This window comes from Protomyctophum parallelum (assembly GCF_964188405.1).
Source record: "Protomyctophum parallelum genome assembly, chromosome: 3".
Taxonomy (NCBI): domain Eukaryota; kingdom Metazoa; phylum Chordata; class Actinopteri; order Myctophiformes; family Myctophidae; genus Protomyctophum; species Protomyctophum parallelum.
Genome location: NC_139698.1, coordinates 44,074,127 through 44,095,751, shown reverse-complemented (window position 1 = coordinate 44,095,751; position 21,625 = coordinate 44,074,127). Strand labels below are relative to the sequence as shown.

The window sequence follows — 21,625 nt, the reverse complement described above, 5'->3', positions numbered from 1 at the left end:
ATACTGGTGGGAAGAAAGTGTACGCTCAGTGTCCCATTTTCACGGCACATCAATTCTTCAGTTATTGCTCACGTTGTTTTGACTTTTGCGTCTCACTGAGTTAGCATATGAAAACACCCTTTCACATCATTGGCGAACCTTCGGGAAATAAGCTTTGAGTCATCATAACAAATGGATAGGAAATGAAAACAGATTGGAATTGTATCAGTAGCTAAGCCCCAGAGGTGGAGCTAGACTCAACACTGCCCTCCCTTCTCGTGAAATTATTTAAAAAATCACGACTGCAAAAGACCCTTTAGTTTAGCCCATTCTGGGCGGGAACCCCCTTTGGTGTTTTAAGCATTATGTTATGCTTTAGCTATTGAAAAATAGCAGATCTGTTATGTAGCCAAATGTTCCACTGATTTGTGTGGAATACAAACTGTTGTTTTGGCTTGCAGATATCTCTTCGTCTGTGTCTGTGCCTGACGACAAATGGCTATCAACCCTGGAGAGCACCCATTGGCTAGATTACACCAGGTAACAGACCTGTTTAGACAAATCTAATCCATCATCCATAATGGATTGGATACCCATGGCTTTACATTGATCACAAAGATTTCAAATGTCTTTTAACCATATTTACAGATTTGACCTTTTGATTTGACCATCGTTAAAAACGTATTGTCTGGTCAGAGCTAATATCCATGATTATGATGCCTTTATTTGTACCATGGTGATATGTCACATTTTCAGTATATCAGTATGCATAATTAATACTCGTGACCCGTGCCAATAGCAGATCTATATTGCAATGTGTTTTGAGCTTGTAGATCTGCTGTTGTGGGAGGCCATCATAATTTTATAATTATGACAAATTGTAAATCAGGCTTTAGGTTTGGATAAGTCAAACTCCTTGTATGTGAACATACTTGGCCAATAAACTGATTCTGATGCTGTTGATTTATGCTAATCTGTGCTTTAACACATTGCTTCTAGTGTCTACCAAAAGTCAAATGCGCAGTGCAGTGTTACTTTTTGGCTACAGTACATAGATAATATAATGGTCTTCTTTGTCTCTTTGATACATGTAGTATCTGTCATGTATGCATTCATAACGGTGAAAGTGAAATATTTTCAGTGTCATCTCAACATCATCTTTAAACGTCTTTCCAAGTGATCTGACAAATAATACAAATTATCAATTCATTATTTTCCCTACATTTATTTACTGTCTATGTACTTGTATTACAGTTAGCATAATGTGCTAGTACTGCTGTTCACCTGCATGCCTCTGTCTCCAGGTGCTGCCTGAGGAAAGCAGCCGAGGTAGCGTGCCTGCTCCGCGGTGGTCACCTGACCACGGTGCTGCAAGGTGAGTCACGTGACCCTCCGCCACAGCTCTTGTTATTCAAGCCATTCATTATTCACAGCACCTCTCTGTCATTAAGAGCATGTTTATGCTCTCCCTGAACGAGCTGCTACTGGGGACAAGCACACTCCAATGGGCCTTACATGAAGTCACTTAATTGACCCAGAGCACAGCGTCAAGGGCACTGTTACAGCTGTCTGTATTGTTGTGGTTGTCGCGTACAGACGAGCCAGCTTTAATTGTTGTGACTTGAGGCGCTTCAAGCAAAGTTCACAGTCCAAAGTGAAAGTCGCCAAATGCTGCCTAGTCTTTTTAAAGTGGTCGATGTTCAGAGGGGCCTTTGTGATTTCTCAGGCAAACAAAGAATACTGTATTGCTGTCTGCTCTGGTATTCAAGTTGCCAAGTTGGTTATTGCTAGGCCTATGCTGTACGTATAACTGGATAATTGATTAGTGATAGCCTCAATGTTTTGCTGTTTGAGTCGCTCTTTGTTAATGGTTACTTGCAGTCTTATTCTACTGTAATCTACTGTTCTCATTTTAATGTACTTTTGTACAATGTACTACTATCACTCAGTACAGAAACAGTAGGCTGTTGTTCACTAATACTCATAAACATGGGGATGAGCTTGCTGTTTTCAGCCAATGTTTACTGCTAGCTACTGGCCTTTGATTTTCTCTTCTGCAGCTGCATCTGCAGTTGGCAGGGTCTGAGAATGGCTGTTTGTCTGAGAGGCTCATATATCAGTCTCAGTCGTAAGACCCCAGTCCAAGCCGCAGAACTGCCCACCACTGGCCTGATCACTAGTAAATAAGCCACTGCCGTAATGACTCACTGGCACTTCTAGACAGGCCCCAAAACCCTTTGTCCTTCTCTCTCTCTCACTCTCACTCTCTCTGCTTTTGTGGTCTCTCTTTGTCTGTCCCTGTCATATTCCCTTCCTCTTGCTCAGGCTTGCAGTGTAGTGGCAGTCTCTCTTGTCTGTCTTTCTCACATTCTGTCTCTCCCCTCTCAATCTCTCTTGTCTGTCTTTCTCCTTCTCGCATTCTCTGTCTGTCTCTCTCTATCTGTCTGTCTCTCTCTCTCTGTCTGTCTCTCTCTCTCTGTCTCTCTCTCTCTGTCTCTCTTTCTCTCTCTCTCTCTCTCTCTCTCTCTCTCTCTCTCTCTCTCTCTCTCTCTCTCTCTCTCTCTCGTCATTCTGTTGTTGAAGAAAAAGCCAGAGGTCTGCTCCCCAGATGCTTGGCTTTGAGTTGGGGGGTGGGGTATAAACTATTAGACAGAAACAACTAGATGAACATTCAGAACCTCATCGTTTGGTTTGAATATCCAACACAAACTGAACGCATCACTTTGTGAAAGCTATCTAGTGATCCAGGTTAGAAGCAACCTTTAACTGTGCCTTGTACATAAAGAAAGTGCTCTGTGCCTAGCATTGCAATGTGATCATTACAGAAATGGGGCACGTACTCCTCTTGCCTCTATGTTATGTTATGCCAATGAACTGAGAGTGCAAGGGCTGCAGTTTTCACAGATGTGTCAGTTAGCAACACACCAGTGTTGATTTTGATTTTTTGTTTTAATTTAGTTTTAGTCACATTTGAGTCACCTGGACCACTAAAACGTGTTAGTCTAGTTTTAGTCGACTAAATATCATAAGATTTTAGTCAACTAAAATGTATTTTGGCAGGCCTTGATGCCGTCGTAATGACTGATTTTACACTTGCTGAAAATAGCCGATGTACAAGCTCACAACGCGTCGAGCTATTTTCAGTATGCAATCAGTTGTCCACTCCCTCCCTAACATTTAGTCTAGTTTTTATTTGTTGACATTGTCATTATATTTATATTTAGTTTGTTATCCTAGCTCTAGTTTTCATTTAGTTTCCATTTAGTTTTCGTCAGTGAAAAACGGTAGTCGAACTTTTTTTGTCATACAAAAACAACACTACAACACACGTATGACCATGAAACGTATCCACCTTTACAAAATTACAGAAATTGAAGAATAATCTTTAACAAAGTGGCAATGAATCCAGATATAATAAATGTTTATTTGCCTTTAATGACTTAAGCAAAAATCACTAATGATTTTATTTCTCGCTGCACATGTTTCTATCCTGTTGCTGATTTTATTTTATTTTATTTAAGGCAATGTGCAATAAAATGCTTTATAGTTATTATTCATGTATTTTATTTTGCGATAATTTGGCCGATAGCTGAAACCTTTTTTGTTGTTATTCATTCCTGTGTCTGTGTCAGGGAAATGATTAAACATAGTCAGTCACTCAGTGCTGAATCAATCTGGGAATCTATTGGCAAAAAACAGGAAAAACTGCGCCCTCTTTTCCAGCACTGGAATCTGTTGAGAGATTAGCACTGAATTGATGTCACAGCAAGAACAGATAAACATTGTCTATTCCGTTTTGTCTACTTACTTACTCATGCATACATACAGTACATACATATTACACATGCATACACACATACATTCATCATACACATGGAAAACAAAGGTTTTTATATATCATTACGAGGTAAAGAAATGGAAAAAGTGGCACAAGAAACATAAATAGTTTGTGCTCTTCTGCTGTTTCAGAATCAGAAGACCGGGATATGGGCTGTGTGGTGTCGTGCCTCGTCCAGGTGATGTGTGACCCCCATAGCCGGACGCAGGTGGGCTTCCAGGGCCTGGTGCAGAAGGAGTGGGTGATGGGCGGACACCGCTTCTACAGTCGCCTCAACCACCACCGTGACAATGACAAGGAGGAGGTGTGTGTGTGTGTACATATTGTGTGTGTGCAACTGTGCATGCGTGCGTACGTACAGTACGTGTGTGCATGCGTGTGTGGAGTGGACACAGTTATTACATTGATGGATTCAATGTAAGGATGTGATCCTATTTATCCTTACTTTGCAGTGATGATTTTGTCCACTAAAACTATGACAAAAGATGTTCGTCGACTACCTTTTTTCACTGGCGAAAACTAAATAATATGATGACTAAAACTATGACTAAATATGTTGACTATTTGAATTTTGTCAACAAATAAAAACTAGACCAAAATGTTATAGGGAAGGAAGTGGAAGTTAAAGGGATGGAAGTGGTGATCTTTTATGCTTTGTTGCACTCTGTTGTTGTGCTCAACACGTTGTGAGCTTGTAGGTTGGCTATTTTCAACATGCCACCAAGTGTAAAAGTATTATGACGCCATCAAGGTCTGACAAAATAAAAAGTTGACAAGTTCAACTGTGCATTTACTACATTTTACATTTCAGATGACTAAAACGAAATCAACATTTTATTCAAAAGACTGACAGTGACTGTAACAGTGTTGCTGTCAAAATCAACACTGTTACTTTGTTTGCACTCGCATGTTATTGTTTGTCTACATGTGTGTCTGTTGACTCGATACAGGCATGCATTGTGTGCGTTTGCATGTGTGTGTGCGTTTGCATGCAAGTGTGTATGTGAACCTATCCACAGTTTAAGTGGCCGGTTTTGTCAGCAGTCTGCTGTAGGTTATCCGAGTAGGGATGAAGCATCAGACATGACAGAGCAGAGGTCATCAGGTCTTTCAGCAGGGAGGCCCCGCAGCATCAGATTAACCACTTAAACCACACATACTTCAATGACTGGAGTGCCCCAGGGCTCTGGCTACACTCCTTTTGCGCCCTCTTCACCGGACATATCTGATCTACAACCTCACAAATGCGTTGTGAAATTATAGATCTGCTATTGTCTCCAAAATTTGGTGTGGAACATTTAATGTTCAGCATAAGACATGGCTTCAATCCAGAATTGCAGCCATGATGGCTGCCTTTTGGGATAGCTTTAATCCTATGTAATAATGGCAAGCTTATTGCTGTATCCTACGTTGATGCCCTTTGGGCATCAGGGACGATGTAAGTCGGGAGCAAAGCAAGTTGCGAATGCATGCCCCGTCTGGTTATATAATAACCGACCATGGTACATGGGTTGTGGCTCTTTCGGAGCGAGGGGGTGGGGTGGGTGAGAGGGGTAAAATACACATTTTTGTATGTTATCTTTATTTGACTCATATGTGACTTGAAAATGTTAATAAAGAAACTTTGATAAAAAAAAGAATACTCAATGTACCCGTTGTTAGAGTTCCCAGTGCGGTACCCGTTACCACAGTACGTTACCACAGTACTAACAATTAATGGGTTATTTATAAACAAGCACCAGTTTACTCGAGAGCGATGAAAGTTGGGAGCGATGGGGGAATGGGAAATGAATTCCACACTAATTTACAATGCCATTGTAGTCGTTGTACCCATTGTCAGGGTGCCCAGTGTTGCAGCGGTATCCACTACCGTGGGCACTTTCTTGGCCGGCTAAGTTGGGCTAACCTGGCTGACAAGATCCTATTTTTCTGGCCAAACGTGCTGCTTGCCAAAAAGAACATAAAGTAAGCTACTTCAATATGAAGCACTCGATAAATAAGGTTATACCACAATATGTGGTGTAACATTATTAAAGAATAAACCAAATAGCCTGGGAAATATTTTGGGCTATTTCATCTCACTAAAGGTTGAACAAGATTATGTATGAATGGTTGATGTAGGTAGGCTAGAAGCTTATACACAACTGATTTATTTTTGTTACTGTGTACTCTCTTCTCTCCTCCTCTCTCCTCTCATCTCATTTCTCCTCATTCTCATTCTCCTCTCTTCCAGGCTCCAGTGTTCCTGCTCTTCCTGGACTGTGTGTGGCAGCTGTTGGCCCAGTACCCCTCCCGCTTCCAGCTGACAGGTGACTTCCTGCTGGCTCTGCACGACAGCGTCCACCTGCCTCTCTTCAGCAGCTTCCTGGCCAACTGCCAACGCGAGAGGTGCAAACGCACGCAAGTATGAGACCACTTCATTATGTCTGACTGTGACATGCTTGTGTTTATTGGAAGGTGCAGATGCAGCAGGCGCCCTGTCCAAACTTTGGCACACACCCACCACATCACAAATTGACATTGTTGGCCACCATGTTCATGTCTGATGTTATTTATCTGGCTGATACATTTTCAACTCTGGGTGTTTGGATGAGTGTTTTCGAAGACTACAGTGTTAGAAATGGAACCATGAGAAATGTGTCTGACAAAGTTTCTGACTTTCTGACACTAGAATCCTGGGATTACTTTGATAGTTTGTTAGCTGCTCTTATGCACACATCTGTCTCCATGTCAACATTGTACAATATTCTATAATGATGTCCGACTTTGTCCCTTGTTCCACAGCACCAGTCTCAGACCTACACTCCAGTCAACGGCTGGAGGGATGTGCTGCCTCAAGGCGCATCTCCGGACCCCTCGGACGCCCCTCTGCCCTCGGTGTGGGACTGGGCCCTGCAGTACAGTAGAGAGAGACGGGCCCATTTCACCCAACCCATCACTCCGACACCCCCACTCCAACCCCTGCTCAACGGCAACCTCAACACCAACCCAGTCACACATAGGGTAAATAATGTCATCCACTCCCTCAATCCTAGAGCCAGCCAGTTGTAGTGTTACAAGAAAAGCAGAATATTCGTCGTCACTGTCGTTGAGTTAAGAAGATGTATTGTTTCAAGCAAGGGCAATAGCCCACTTATTCTCAACCTTTTTAGTTTGATATGCATGAGGCCATGGCCATTTTATACTATATCTCTGGTACCCCCAATCTACACTATAAAATCTGCAGTGTTCATTTAACACTGAGTGTACAAAATTGAACCAATTTGTACACTCTGAGTTGCAGTCCCTTAAGGGTTGTTTTCCCCTGGCTATCAGTCATTTAGCTAGGGACCCCTGGAATCCCCTCAAACGTATACCCCAGGGGGTATAGTGCAATTTGAGAACCAGTGTCATTAAAACGTTGTGTGATCAATTAAATTGTCCAGCTGAAAAGCAGAAACAATGAATGAATAGGTAATATACCAATTGCTCTTAATTTCAATAGACCATTGCTCCCCCTTGTGGTGGTTATGAATTTTGCATATAGTTCACAGTGCAGCACATGATCCAGTGAATTCAATGAATTGAATTAATTTATGAATTTCACTTTACCACTACATTTTTACACTCAGAGTTAATTTAACACTGAATTATTTTGTTGCTAGTTGTAAGTAACGCTACATGAATTCACCATTCCATTTCCTCCTCCTATTCCTCTACCTTCCTCCATCAGTTGAGTGATACTTCTCCAGGCTCGGTGTTCCTCCTCTCTCGAGGCTCCTTCTCCTGTCCTGCCAACCTGCTTCCCTGGCGCGGCGGCAGCTCCGGCGTGTACAAAAAAAGTCACCGGAGGGCCCCGTCGTCAGAGAACCTGCCTGGCCTGGAGAGGCTCCTGAAGGCCTGGGCCCTGACTGAGGGGCCCCAGGGCCTCGCCTCCTCCACCATGGGTCCCCAGAGACCCCTGGACCCCTATGAGCCTCTGTTGCCCCTCCTCCTGGGTCCCTGTGTTGGTGTATGGAAGGAGTGTTACCTCCGCGGGGCGCTCCATGCTCAGGTATGAGGCAAACGAGTGTCCTTTGGCTACATATCATGGCAATATCACATGAGTGTAGGTGATCAGCAATAATGTATGTGCCAGTGTTCATTTTGACAGCTGATTTTGATTTAGTTCAGTCAGTCTTTTGAATAAAATTCCAATTTAGTTTTAGTATATTGGTTCTTTCCATGCCCATGACGACTTTAACGACTTTTTGACATTTTCTAGCTACAGCTGAACCTCGCTTCCACTAACCGTAGGCGGGTGTTGTTTCCCTAGGAGAATTAGGCGATATTTGGACCTCAATGAAAAATCTTTGATGCCCCACAGTTAGCATATTAGTGCTTCTAACAGCACAGAGGGAGCTCCAGAGTGGCTCAAAGATGGCGGATCGGGATTCTGTGCAAGTGCCTCGCGTTTCCACGTATTTCGAGTGCATATTTACATACTTTTTTTCTCTGGCTTAACCTGGACCACGAACAAAAAGCCTTTAGTTATTAAACTCTTCAACCCAACAAAAATGACACAAATAAAGCTGCCAGTCCAATAACCCAGCATGGAATTGAATGTGTGACGTCACGTGTCCACAGTATACTATTTATATAACAGGATGTCGCCTAGAGAGAATAACAGACCTTTTGATGTGCTGATCAGTTGGAGCTGACAACTCCTGATTTTCATGTTTTGGAGCCTTTGTTGGGCTGTCAGGATCACCATGGTGATGTTTACAATAGACTAGTAGTAGTTTGGGTTGACATTTTCTTTCTACTTAAGTTAAAGCAGAGGGCTGCAAATTAGTACATTTTAGACAAAGAAAAACATTTCAAATGTCCGATTTATCTAGTCGAGTCAGACTCAGGATTTCAATGTGAATATTCGCAACAGAGCCATATGAATATTTTTTGAACATTTAAAAGCAACCACCATCTTGTTCTTGTGAGAAATTAAGACAAGACTGTCAAATATTCACATAATTTCATGATTCTGCCTAAAATCATATAGCCAAAAGACGGACGCCAAGTTGAAAAAGGTTTAATGATATTCTCATGAGTAGTCATCTGCTATTTGTACCTTTTTTTTAAAGACAAAAATAAGTCAATTAAATAATGTGGGGAATACTTAATCAGTTGTTTTAGGATAATTTGCAATAAAACGTGCAAGTATTTACAAGATAAATATCAAACTGCTGTTGGTAATCAATTCCAGCACATCAGCAAATTATGACATATTTCAAGATTTGAATGAATTAAGTACATTTAAGTCCTACCCTATCAGTAAACTAAAAGGTTCTCGAACTCAACTGATGGCCAGCTAAGTTTGATGATTAATATTCCAGAAATTGGCAACGTTTTAGTTTAATTGTAAGTGAAACAAGTACAAGTCTTAACAATTTGCAGCTATTCAACTGACCTACCATACTGATTATCTAGAGAGTGAAGGACCCAATTCTGTGTTGTTTCCAGGCATTCTCCCACCCCATCTCATCTAACCACCCCCACCCCGTGGAGCAGCTTGCCTGGGAGGTGCAGCAGCTCAAAGACAAACTAGCATCCACCGCCAGTACCGATGCAAACCCACCCAGCAAGAGAGCTGAACCCCGACGGACAGATAGCAACCTCAATCAGAACACCAACAACGGAACCTTCCTCTTCCCAGCATCAAGGTCTCAAGGCCTGGGTGTGACCAGACCAGTGGCCCCTCCTACCTCCACTAACCTCCAGACCTCTAGGGCCCTTCTGCCTTCCTCTGCCCCGGTGTCGAGGCCCGGCCACAAGGACAGCAGTGGCAGCAGCAAGCACACCTTTCTCTTTGGCCATGCCTCAGTGACAGAGGCCCGCCAAGACCAGCGTTACTACCCGATGCCCAATAACGGCAAGCTGACCAAAAGTAATGGCCCTTCATTAGGTTCCTGAGACTTGACCCTCATCCATTTCTCATAGAAATGATCGATTCTAGACAATTGCCCCCCATGTTGTGGGACTGTGACAAAGTTTGACCCCCACACAATATCAAACTCACCATGTCACCTTACTGCTGGCAGATACTGAGTTTATCCAGATGTGAGTCTCCTGTCAAATCCCATTTGTCTTGTTGTGGGATGATAAAAAAAGAAACGTGTTGAACTGCAGTAGTGATGAAAAGATTTGTGCTGAAAGCAAAGTGCTCTTGACTCTGCAACCTATCATCTGAGCTGTAAAGTATTGAAGAGTATGATCATGATACTACATTACATTACATTTGTGTATTGAATTTGTGTATTGCACAACATCCTGATATGCAGTATTCCAGTCCAAAGTTAAATCGTAAAAAATAATCTCTGTAGTCTCCCGCTCCCGACGGAGAGATGTAATTGCAAAGATGTCTGAACTACAATAAAGATGGCGGTGCATCTACAATAGTGTTAATAGACATTATGAACCAGTAGGTGTCCTACCCATTACCAGGGTTGATGTTGATGTAGAGACCAACCCCAAACACTGCAGATGAGCTAGTTATATTGTAGAGACTGGTTATAACATTGATTTACCCATTAAAATACGTCCTGGATTGTTCCTTCAATATCTAAATAAAAATGACAATGGACTGGAAATCCTCCATACTGTTGTAGGTGACACGAGGGCTTCATAAGTGTGAGCAGCTTTTCTTCAGTTTTAAGTTTGATTGTTAGCACTTAAAACTGGTGGTTGTTAATATCATGCAGTTCCATTAGCTTTACCTGACCACCATGTCAGTTCTTCCAAACTAAAAAAAGGACACATCTCAGTGAGCATGTTGTCATTTTTCAACAAAAACAAAAGCTTTTTAAATACGTAGCTTAGCTTTTAGCCTGCCTCGCTGTACCATTTTGTCCCAATGTGTAAGTGTTCAGTTGGTTGGAATAAAAAGTGGACACTAGGGCAAAACAAAAGATAGTGTTGTTTTTTTACTTCAGGCATCATGTACAGCGATTTAATCTCGAATTTAGGGCATGTGCTATTTTGGTTGCACAGCTCTCCTGCATAGATGCAGGAGAGCTGTGTGAGAGGCCTACATTCAGTTTCATGTATTATATTAGGCTGTGATACTGCCTGTGAAGTATTATTTCGATATTAGAGTGCATGATTGAGACAAATATAGGTCCATTGCGGTTTATATACATTACAGAGTACACACACACTCTTGTATACTAAATTGCTGTGAATGAATGTGATTTCAGGTGTTTTTACCAAGTTGTTATATTGTGCATTGCTCTCCATTTTCTTATTGTGGGACTGAAACAAACCAAACCATGGTCTCCAAAAGAGGTTTTATTACCAGCTAAGGGAAAGCTGGTTTTGTCCCGTGTTTACTTTAATTGCATCTAGCTTCCTGAGTGGTGCTGGATTAGTATGCAGCTAGCATTTAGGTCAATGACTTGGATTTGGTTGACTATTTAAAATCACAGAGAGAAGTATTTGGTACTAGGCCTTAAAAGCCAAAATATTGTTTGCATGATGTGGATGTCAAGCAGATACACTGGCATCATAACCTATGAGTGAATTTGCAGTATGTATTCAAACATGTATGTCATTTTAAATAGATCCATATTTGACAGATTTATGCCTAATGTTGACTTACTCTTTCAAAAGTACCTCACTTGATAGCACAATGAAAATTGTTGTAAATATACTTGTTTCAGTATCAAAGCACAGTTACAATTTACGAGCTTTGTGGATGTGATGCCAATGCATTTGCTTGCCTTCCATGGAAAAACAAGGACACTATTTAATTGCATGGGACTATAAAGATGTGGTTCTACAATTCTAAAGAATTCTCCAGCATGTATGCCCAATCATACCTTCTAGGTGCAGTTCTGCTGTTTTTGGTACAAACTTCACTTTGCCAGATGTACATATTTTTTGTATCAGCATGTTATAACCTTGATTAAAAAAATATTTAGTTCATAATCTATTTTGAAACAAGTGTATTACTTTATCTCTGCATTCAAAGATCTGTACACAATACTTTATTTAAACAAAATAAATAATTTACAAATTTACAATATGATAAATGATAAATAAAAAACCCAACCATTAAAACTAAGAATTAAGGTGCAGATGTCTTACTCTTTCACAGAAAACAGATTAAGTAACAAGTGACAGAAACTTGATTTACACAATATTTAATAATCACAAAGCTTTGTCTTTCCAGATTAAACTAATGTGGAACTTTGCACTTTAACTCACATCTGAGCGCAGTCTTTTGAGGTGCGTACTGCGTAGCTCTCAAGTATACCAAGTGCCAGGACACCCTCACTGTCAAAGTAAAGCAGCTTCTTGATGAAAATGTGCTGTGCAGCACTTGGAATTAAAAATTATCAATATATTTCTTAATAAACAAATGCCAACATTTACAACTTTTGGTAGTGTGTGTGTGTGTGTTTCCCACCACTTACTATATACACTGAGGTGATTCATGGCATTATAAAACCAGTAGATGTTAGCATTTCCATTACCTAACCACTATACAACAGACTAAATAAGGTAACTTGCCATTGCTCTGCATGGCTTGCACATTCACTAGAAACACGCAGGTGCAGGGCAAACTGGTCAATAACAAGTGCAGGTCAAACTGGTCAAAAGAAAGTCTCCAAAACATTATTTCTGACTCCATTTCTTCTGATCCACATTATAGTTATGGCAGTGGAAATGCATTAAGATCTAACAAATGTTTCCATTTACCATCAGATGATGATGCATCTCAAGATGCTTATCCTTTCAAAATAAATACAAGAAAACTGAAACAATACTGCAGAATTCACAGTTCACACTAGCAGCGACAAAGCAACAGCAACTATAAGGTTGAGCTGGCTTCAACGTTTTTCAGCACTTCAAGGACATCAATCATGTTTTTGTTTCACCATTCTCCCTCACAATTCCTGTTCCATTCCATAAAAGGAAGAAAAACACATTCTTGCCGTGAACTATTTCCCTGTGCTATACCCTTATAGAGTGGGGTTGAGCAACACTTCAACGGCGACTCTGCAGCCACGTAGTTGGCCAGTGGCCACGCTTGGTTGTTTTATAGCTTTTGTCGCTACTAGTGCGACTGTGAATGCAGAATAATGTCAAATGTATACTTCACACAACTCTGTCACGAGTCATTACAAAGCATGCATTTGGTTTAACCCTGCATCCTTTCCCATATGTAAAAGCAGGTTTATCCCCACTGGCTGCCATGATCTGTGCTGATACACTGCTGTTGCAGGATGGTGTAGGGCCCATAGAAGCAGCCTGAGGAGGACAGCCCCAGACCCCCAAGCTGCTCAATGGACTTGCACACGGGGCAAGGGTAGTTGGACAGGCCTTCAATGTCTGTAAAGGCCAGGTTGACGATCTGGTCAATGCAGGGGTGGCAGTAGTGATGGCCACAGGAAAGACGTTTGAGGCGGGCCTCATAGGAGATGCAGGATTGGCAGTGGGGCAGATCAGGTCCCAGGGACAGAGATCCAGTCAAGGAGCTGCTGTCCAGACTGGAGCTCAGCTTGGTGGGAGATCTGAAGGATGGAGATCAAATAGTAATGTCTGGGGACACCGCTGGCCTAGCGGTTAAGGCACATACCACTTATAGGGCTCTATAAGTCCCTTGTGATGCGCCAAGTGGGACGTTTTTCAGAAGAAATATCAGAAATAGAACCACAAATCCCCATATAAATTTGCTGATGTCAATAATAATATGATATACTGGCTACTGCAGTGATGCAGTCATTATGACTATGAAGAAAACATGATAACAAAACAAAAACATGAAATCATCATCAATATGCATCAATAATAGGCCTAATTAGTTACCTACCAAGGCTACCATACATACAACTATTAAAAATAAAAAAAATATATAGCCTACATAATCCAGTAGCAGCCTAGAAATGTATATTGCTGACCTCGCTCTGTCATCTATCCCAGTTTAACAAATAATTAAATAAATCCGTGAATGGTCAAATACAATTCATGATAATAAAACAGTAGGCTACGATTTTTTTTAAATGGCTTGTTGTTTGCATGTCTCATGGCTTCCTCTGTTGGTTGCTTATTGTTGGCTACACTACAGTACAGTGACCAAGAAAACAGGGCATTTCACGAAGGTCTATTCACTATTTGTTCCATTAAATTGTCTTAAATTGATTGATTGATAAAACCTTAATTTTAACCTATTTTCAACCACTGTACATCCAGTGGCTGTGATTTTATACATTTTGTGATATTAAAATGTATATAGACTCGGTACCGAGTGGACTACCTTAGCTCAGAAACATGAGCGTCATGTGAACCGCGGCTACTTCAGGCTTTTATTAGACAGCTACAGGTAGACATCGGCTGTGGAGCTATTTGTTTTTTATTCTACCATGGCACATTAAACTGGACAATGCGAGAATGAGAATGAGAATGAGGTATGAGGATTCGTTTAAAGAAATAAAAAACATAGGCAACCATCTCTGAAAATGTGTATAATGAAATTCATTAATTTAAAATGACACCAATTCCATTCTCCAGAAGGATATGTTTGTATAGGCCCTATTGGCAGATTAAAAACAGTCAATTTACCTCGAAGACGTCAAATCTTTCAAACAGTCGAAGCTAAGAGCGGTAAAGATTCTCCAGAACAGGTCCATTCCGTTGCCGATCATGGCACAGCAAATATTTCATCGACTGAATTCCGAGGAACGTTATCCTCGCGTCGATCACACATTATTTTTTGTCTCTTTTACACGAAACCCATACCAAACCAAAGTCCTTAAATGTGCCAATGAAAAGTGGCGCATCAATAAGTTACGAAAACAAAGCGATCTCGTTTCTCCGGTTTCATATGCCAGGTGTATGGGGGTAGCGGTAGCGGATCATGATGAGGGTAGAAATAAACCAGGGTAAGCTCAGCTGTAAGCTCGCCAATGTGCAATTGTTTTTATGTCGCTATCTGCTCTCCACCTACATCAGAGGCAGCGAGGGCTGAATACAAAAAGTGGCTCAGCTGGGTAATTACTTTGCATCAATCAGAAGACGCGCACACGGCGCCGACTGGACTGACTGCATGCTATTGGATCGATGTGTAAGTGTAATGAAAAATAGGTTTTCATTTGTAACTACATCGCCCACTGGCCATTAAGGAAATTAATATTGAATTACTGATTAGTAGCCTACTCTCGTCTATTTTGACGTCTACGAGAGTGAGTCTAAAGTGTGCATTTCCTTGAGAGGGAGAACGTGGCACCAGCTGCCCCATTAGAGCCCCAAACATGTATATAAGGCATAATATAAGGTTCTTACCCTGATGTCCCAAATGTTACAGAGGCCTACGGAGTGCCTGTGCAATATATCAGTCGGTAGTTTTCTATAAAAAAGTGTTTTAATTCCGGTTGTGGCCGATTCTGTCGGAAGTTCGTAATGGCCATAGATGGCAGTAGTGAGGGGGCGCATCCGGTGAAAATTACGCTCAACGTAAACAGGAAGTAAACGAGGAGGAAAAAAATGGCGTTTGGCCACAAACGCCATTAAAACACTTCTTTATTGAAAACTACGGACAATACATTGCACAAGCACCCCGTAGGCATCTCTAACATTTGGAGCATCAGGGTAAGCACCTTATATTGCATTTGTACATGCTCGGAGTTCTAATGGGGCAGCTTGTGCCATTCTCTCCCCTAAGGGAAATGAACACTTAGACTCTCGTAGATTGAAATGTCAAAATCAATAAAATACATATAGGCCTATACGAGAGTCTAAGTTTGACTAATCTTAGGCTATAAATTATATAGGTGACAATAGGTCAGTGTGAGGGCAAGCTTAGCTGGGGCAATAGAACCCATCGCCGGCAAAAAAGGGTTTTTCTTTTTACTCAAGTCGTTTGAATTTTCTGGCTGCCACCATGTGGCGACATATACCTGTATCAAAACAGCAAGTGAGAATTCCAATGTTAAATTTCGAGTACCTTAAAGCCTTACTTACATTATTATTTTGTCTAATCTGCATGATAGAGTATGTTAACACAATAACGTAATCTGCTAAAGTATGTTTTTAACACAATAGGCTTTATAACTTTTATCCCTGCTCTTCTATTGAGACATTTGTAAAATGTAATGTCTCACCTAGACAGGATCTAATACGATTAATTTTAACTGGTTTATTTGGAATAGCTGGCTTGCCTGGCTACAAGCAAGCAAGCGAGCCCATTCATCAACTGCATTTGTTTTGTTTTAAGGATGTATAATTGGCAATTAACTCACTCCTTTGAGTAGTTTTGGGCAAGATATCAGCATAGTTAGAATGTTAGCTGTGGCAGCTACCACAACACAACTTGTGATGATTTTTGTTGAGCAGCAAAAAAAAGAAAAAGGTTTGCCTCTTTATCTTTGTGTGGTATAACAACTTATTAGCATTACAGATAAAGAGGGCAGATGATTTGACCACCCTAACAACCTTATTGTGCCCAGGAAATTGGATCCCTTTGCAAATTAAATTATGTGTCAGTGTCACTGCTGCTAGTGAATTAAGCACTGTCTCGCCAAGTTACATTTGTTACAAAGGTGGAGAGGACACAGGACATAATTTCCTCCCATTAAAATCGAATTAGACCCAAATAGCTGCTTATCACAATGCATTTGCACTCATATCCATTGCAGTCAGAGCAACTCATCTCTAAGACACATTTTAGTGCACTATCGTCCACTGTCAGATGTGGGTGTCAAACAGCAGCCCATCTGCCTGCTGGTTTAGAGGCAATCTGTGCAGCTGTGTAGGAGTGTTGATCTGCTCTGCCAGTTTTACAACAGGTTCCCCTTGAGGGCTATGCATAATATGTTTTGCTCCTCCTTCTCTGCCTCCTGTTCGGCTTCTCTGCTCTGCTGCCTTGTTATCTCTTTACTTGAGACATCTTCAGATGTCTTTTCTAATATGGCAATTGGCATGTTTCAGGATGACTCTCAAGACACTATATGATTAGTTGATAATGCAGTGTCCATTTCTTTGCTGTTGAGGGACCGTGGAGAGACCGTGGAACACGCAGACGAGCTGAACCAGTTTTTCTAAAGATTCGACCACCACCACTCAACCCCCTTGAGCCTTGGTCAGCAGACTCCCTTTCCAGCAGTGCCCCCATTCATAGTTAGGTAACCTCTCCAGCCCCATAAACAACTTGGAAGCAGCAGCTTAACCCCTCCACCCAGAACACATACCACCACCATCCAGCCACATAGATGCAGATAGATCGCAGTCTAGTAGCCCTCAGTCTGTCACGTGTGCTGGTGAGTGGTGACCAGCACTCCCCATTGTCCCCAAGGAAGTTGAAGGAACCATGTAAACCAGGAGTGCCCACACTTTCAAAATGACCAGCTCAACAAGATCTACCCATCTAAAACATTATAATACCATCGCTGAAAATGGCTTTGGAATAGCGGCACTGTCATTACATTTAAGACAAAAATTAGAGGGGGGGAAATGGAATAGGTAGAGTTTTTTGTATTTCATTTGTAATTCTACTGCGCAGCAACACTCTTGAAAACAAAATATTGCATTATGGGTTTGAGCTGACAGGCCCTTTTTTATGTCAATCAATCAAGTCAATTCAAGTGGCAGATGCCAAAAATACCTGTAGTTTTTTTAATATATTTAAATTCAATATTCTTTAGACCCTCCTGTTAATCCTCAGTTTATACCTCCAATGTCTGTTTAAATTCCAGTATGTAACAGAAGTTCTGAAATGACCAGTGTAAATTGCATCACGGATGACAATGAGAACAACTTTATTTATGAGTATAGGTAGCTGGGTTAACACTCCGTCCCATCCCCTCTCTATGAGGACCTTGCAAAAATGAGCCGCGTGTTCATCCAGGATACAGTATGGATGTAATCTAGCTAGGTCCAGAACAGATCCATTCCCCATTCCGATGTAGGACAGTGATATATTATTAATCCAAAAGACGAATTTTCCCTCACCAATCAATAAAGCTCTGGTTCATAATCTATCGGATAGCAGCGTTCCAGTATGCCCTGGATTCCAGCATAATCTTTTTACCTCAGTAAAGGTGAGCAATGTTCAGTAGAAAAGGCCTATTATTTGGTGGTGTGGTTAAACTTTGTAAACTTCTTATTGTCATTACACGTGAGAGCATTACATTCAGCTTCAACATTCATCATAACATGCACCTGTGATCCGCACATTTTATGGATTTACACGAATACAAGAACGCCCGCCCCAAAACATGCTCGCCCCAGGTCAAATCTGGCAATCTCAGAACCACAAAAGCCTCTGCCTGCGCTCCGGACAGGGCCCAAATCCAGGGTTTGATGAGGTCAGTGTCGTGATCTTCATATTTGAAGATCCTAAATGAGGTCAGTGTTGTGATCTTCATACATGGAGATGGCAGTGGACCTCACCTGTAGATTCAATGACGACACATTGAGATTAGGCAACACACTTCATATTTGGGCATGCCTGACACAGAACTTCATATATAGGAATAAAGAGACACAGAGAGACAGAAATGAAAAGTACACAGCACACACCCTTTACATGACTCTGTATGTCGCAAGGATTTACCCCCAATCCAGCTCTTGATGCTGAGTGCCAAGCAGGGGGGCACCGGGTCCTTTGGTATGGCCCGGCCGGGGATCCAACCCTGACCTCCCAGTCCCAGGGCGGACACTTTACTTTAACCACAAGTACACTGAGCTGAACTGTAGCCTAAATGTATTTAACAAACTGGTGGTCTGTGACATCTTCATCACTGAAAACTGGACTCAACTATAGTTAAACTACAGTACTATAACTACAACTATGGTACTATAACTAATCAACTATAGTTCACTCTCTGTCTGTCTGTCTGTCTGTCTGTCTGTCTGTCTGTCTGTCTGTCTGTCTGTCTGTCTGTCTGTCTGTCTGTCTGTCTGTCTGTCTGTCTGTCTGTCTGTCTGTCTGTCTGTCTGTCTGTCTGTCTGTCTGTCTGTCTGTCTGTCTGTCTGTCTGTCTGTCTGTCTGTCTCTCTCTCTCTCTCTCATTACATGTACCGTATTTATCTTATCTTATTGCTTTCAAAGTTGAAAAGAGGGACCATATCTGTTGTTAAGTGTACCAGGCTGAGTGGAGAAGATATGTCACTGTGTCCAGTAGATACAAGACAATAGGGCCAGTTAGTCAATAGATCTTTCAGTCAGACAATGGTAGCTAAAAGGCCTCAAGCTAGATTAGAATGTCATCTGCTCCTGGTAGATCAATGATGGTGAGATGGCAGCTGGTGTGGTGAGAGACATCTGACTCAAAGCCAGGTGGTTTGCTTATTATGCATAGAGTCAAGAAAACAGTCAAATGCAATGACACCAAGATAATATTAATGTATAAAATAATAAACACTATACAGATAAGGAAGAGAGAAACACACATCAGAGAGAGATGTTCAGGGACAAATAAGACCAAAAATAAGTTATTTGATACATACACTTAATAATGTCAAACACGACAGTTGACTGATTAATCGATTGAAATTTTTATTTCACAGAAGGTATGTTAATACAAAAACTGCTATACTTTGAGGACGAAACCATGAAAAGCATACTTGTTTACGGTAGGGTCCTCCATTTTCAATTAATCAGAATAATAGGCCTACCGGTATACAACATTTAGTTTGGGGAAATCAAGAAGTTTTTCTTTGTTCTCACGGCAACATGCATAACCCATCAGATGATCAGATCACTCCAAAGAAAATTAAACAATTAAATGCATAATAGCTTTAGTCGCCCTATAGTGCACATAAGATTCATGAGCCTAATTATAAAACACAAGAATACATGAAGTGAACATAGTAGCCTATAACATACATATAACATTGTATTATGGTGCTATTTCAGCCTAGGCTTATTTCATTTGAATGATCAAATTAGATTTATTAATTTGATCATTCAAATGAAATAAGCCTGCAATTAATAGGCAACGTTAGCTTCATATTATGTGTGTTTCTTTCATTTAGCCTGCATCAATCTAATAAAATATTGCAAGCCTTGTGTTCTTTTTAATTGAGCACAACGCTGGACGCGTGCATAATACATATATTAAAGGCTACTATAGGCCTATACTATGGTCATCATACCAAAGGCGTTTATGTACATGGCCAATTATAGGCACGAGCCCAGGCACGTGTGGTGCGTGGCACGTCGTGCACACTTGATTGCACCAGCCATTTGGTGCATATGGCGAATATGACAGTCGAATCCAGTTGACGGAGAGAGAGAGAGAGACCTGGCTCATTTGAATGAGAATTAAGTTCTGTCGACAGAACTGCGTATTGTCCACCGCGCAGTGCCGGGTATAACAATTAAAACCCCCTCGGAACAAAACCCCCACCTAGTTGACCACCCACATCTGGAGAAAATTAACACACTTATTGTTTGTAATGTGAGAGAAAACGAGCAACCCCCTTCTCCTGAAAGGAGTGGTGTCTGCTGGAAGAGGAACGGGGGGTGGAAGTAGGAGGGGAGATGGAGATGCCTGATTTTTCATATATACTTCGTCGTACCACGGGTGTCGCGCGGCCAAAATCGCCGATCTACAAACGCACAGCACGATGCGTTCGTTGCGCGTTGTGAGCTTTTAGGTTGACCATTGTCGGCGCGCGACACCGCCGTGCGACGGAGTATAAATGGGGATGCTCCAAGGAGGATGCTGTGTGTAGTAAAGGGGAGTCAGTGCATTGCACAGTGCTGTGTTCTCATCATCCACGGCATTGCACTAAAACCGGATTTTATTTTTATTTTTCTTGTGCCAGGTTGACTGACACCATCCCGATCCCGCACATTCGGAAGAGCTCGGGGTTTCGGTCACTTGAAAACACGACCTACGCTTTATAGACCCAAAGGTAAGCAATTTGCGAGACAGACTTGCTGGGATTAGATTAAAACTTAAAAGCATTATTTCCCTGCTGCATAGGCTGTGTCATTTATACCAGCAGTACCATTTTGTTATGTGTCCTAATAGTCTAAAATTAGCTTTTTAGGCTTAATATGTTAGCCTATGCATGCGCTGCGCAACGCAACGACCCCTAACCTCGACCCAAACCGATTTTTGGATAAATCAAACAATGAATTTAAAATTAAAGCTGAAATATGATCTCATAATAATAATTATTAAGATGAATTAATCAGTCGATTAGTGTAGGCCCATTTGGGGAGCGTTCTACTTTGCTACTAGCCCCGGGGTCTCGTGCGTAAGAGTGATTTCTCCATCATCATCACCACCACCATCATCATCATCATCATTTAGAAAGAGGTTTCTCTCGGATGTGACAATATCGTCTGGAATGACTAAATTAAATGACACGAACAAACATGGACTATAGCCTACTTATCGCCTAATTTTCCATCGATCTTAATTGGTGCTTGATAGGCTATGCATGCCGAATCCGATGCCCTTCGTAGCCTCACCTTTTCGATTTAATTGACCGTTTGAAATGTGCAGCTCACCTTGAACAGCACTGTTTACATGCACATCAAGTTATTTAGCCGATGTGCTGCTGCGTTTCGTTCCTTTAATTTAAATATAGGCTACTGGGCCCAGCCTACATTGGGAAGCTACACACATCGCCAAAATGACCTTGTATAGTCTACCTATAGCGAGGAGGATGTGTTGACCGACTAGGGGCTGTAGGAGGTTGAGATGTTGAGTGACTTATGCATTATTATTATTATTTTCTGTGGCTTTATGGCACAGACAGTCAATGGTGGGTTTCCACCTTTGAGGATGTTTGGAAAATAAAGTGTCCTGAATGAATTTACATGTGACTGCAGTGCAAC

General features: G+C 41.4%; 3 protein-coding genes across 4 annotated transcripts in view; 2 read left to right on the top strand and 1 right to left on the bottom strand.

The window, feature by feature from the left end:
• Positions 1-12,296, top strand: part of mtmr11 (myotubularin related protein 11) — a 38,679-nt gene extending 26,383 nt beyond the window's left edge. For both annotated transcript variants that reach the window (XM_083760612.1, XM_083760613.1), the window contains exons 11-17: positions 441-519; positions 1,284-1,354; positions 3,949-4,121; positions 6,051-6,221; positions 6,602-6,820; positions 7,530-7,850; positions 9,296-12,296. In XM_083760612.1, the coding sequence (XP_083616738.1) occupies positions 441-519; positions 1,284-1,354; positions 3,949-4,121; positions 6,051-6,221; positions 6,602-6,820; positions 7,530-7,850; positions 9,296-9,745 (1,484 nt within the window). In that variant the 3' untranslated portion in view covers positions 9,746-12,296. The remainder of the gene's footprint in view (positions 1-440; positions 520-1,283; positions 1,355-3,948; positions 4,122-6,050; positions 6,222-6,601; positions 6,821-7,529; positions 7,851-9,295) is intronic.
• A 39-nt stretch (positions 12,297-12,335) lies between these two features.
• On the bottom strand, positions 12,336-14,665 carry LOC310855572 (uncharacterized protein). Its single transcript, XM_083760628.1, has 2 exons — positions 14,396-14,665; positions 12,336-13,347 (listed from the first exon to the last, which is right to left on the bottom strand). Exons 1-2 carry the CDS (start codon positions 14,476-14,478, stop codon positions 13,011-13,013), a joined length of 420 nt encoding a protein of 139 aa, XP_083616754.1. The 5' UTR covers positions 14,479-14,665; the 3' UTR covers positions 12,336-13,010.
• Positions 14,666-20,610: 5,945 nt separating this feature from the next.
• sv2a (synaptic vesicle glycoprotein 2A) overlaps positions 20,611-21,625 on the top strand; it is a gene marked incomplete at its 3' end in the record, with an annotated part of 33,236 nt that continues 32,221 nt past the window's right edge. The window contains exon 1 of the mRNA XM_083760614.1: positions 20,611-20,691. The remainder of the gene's footprint in view (positions 20,692-21,625) is intronic.

Coding starts and splice junctions, on each gene's coding strand:
- LOC310855572 (XM_083760628.1), bottom strand. CDS start 14,478: ATGATCGGCAACGGAATGGACCTGTTCTGGAGAATCTTTACCGCTCTT. Junction 13,348..14,395: donor AAAGATTTGACGTCTTCGAG/GTAAATTGACTG, acceptor TCCATCCTTCAG/ATCTCCCACCAAGCTGAGCT.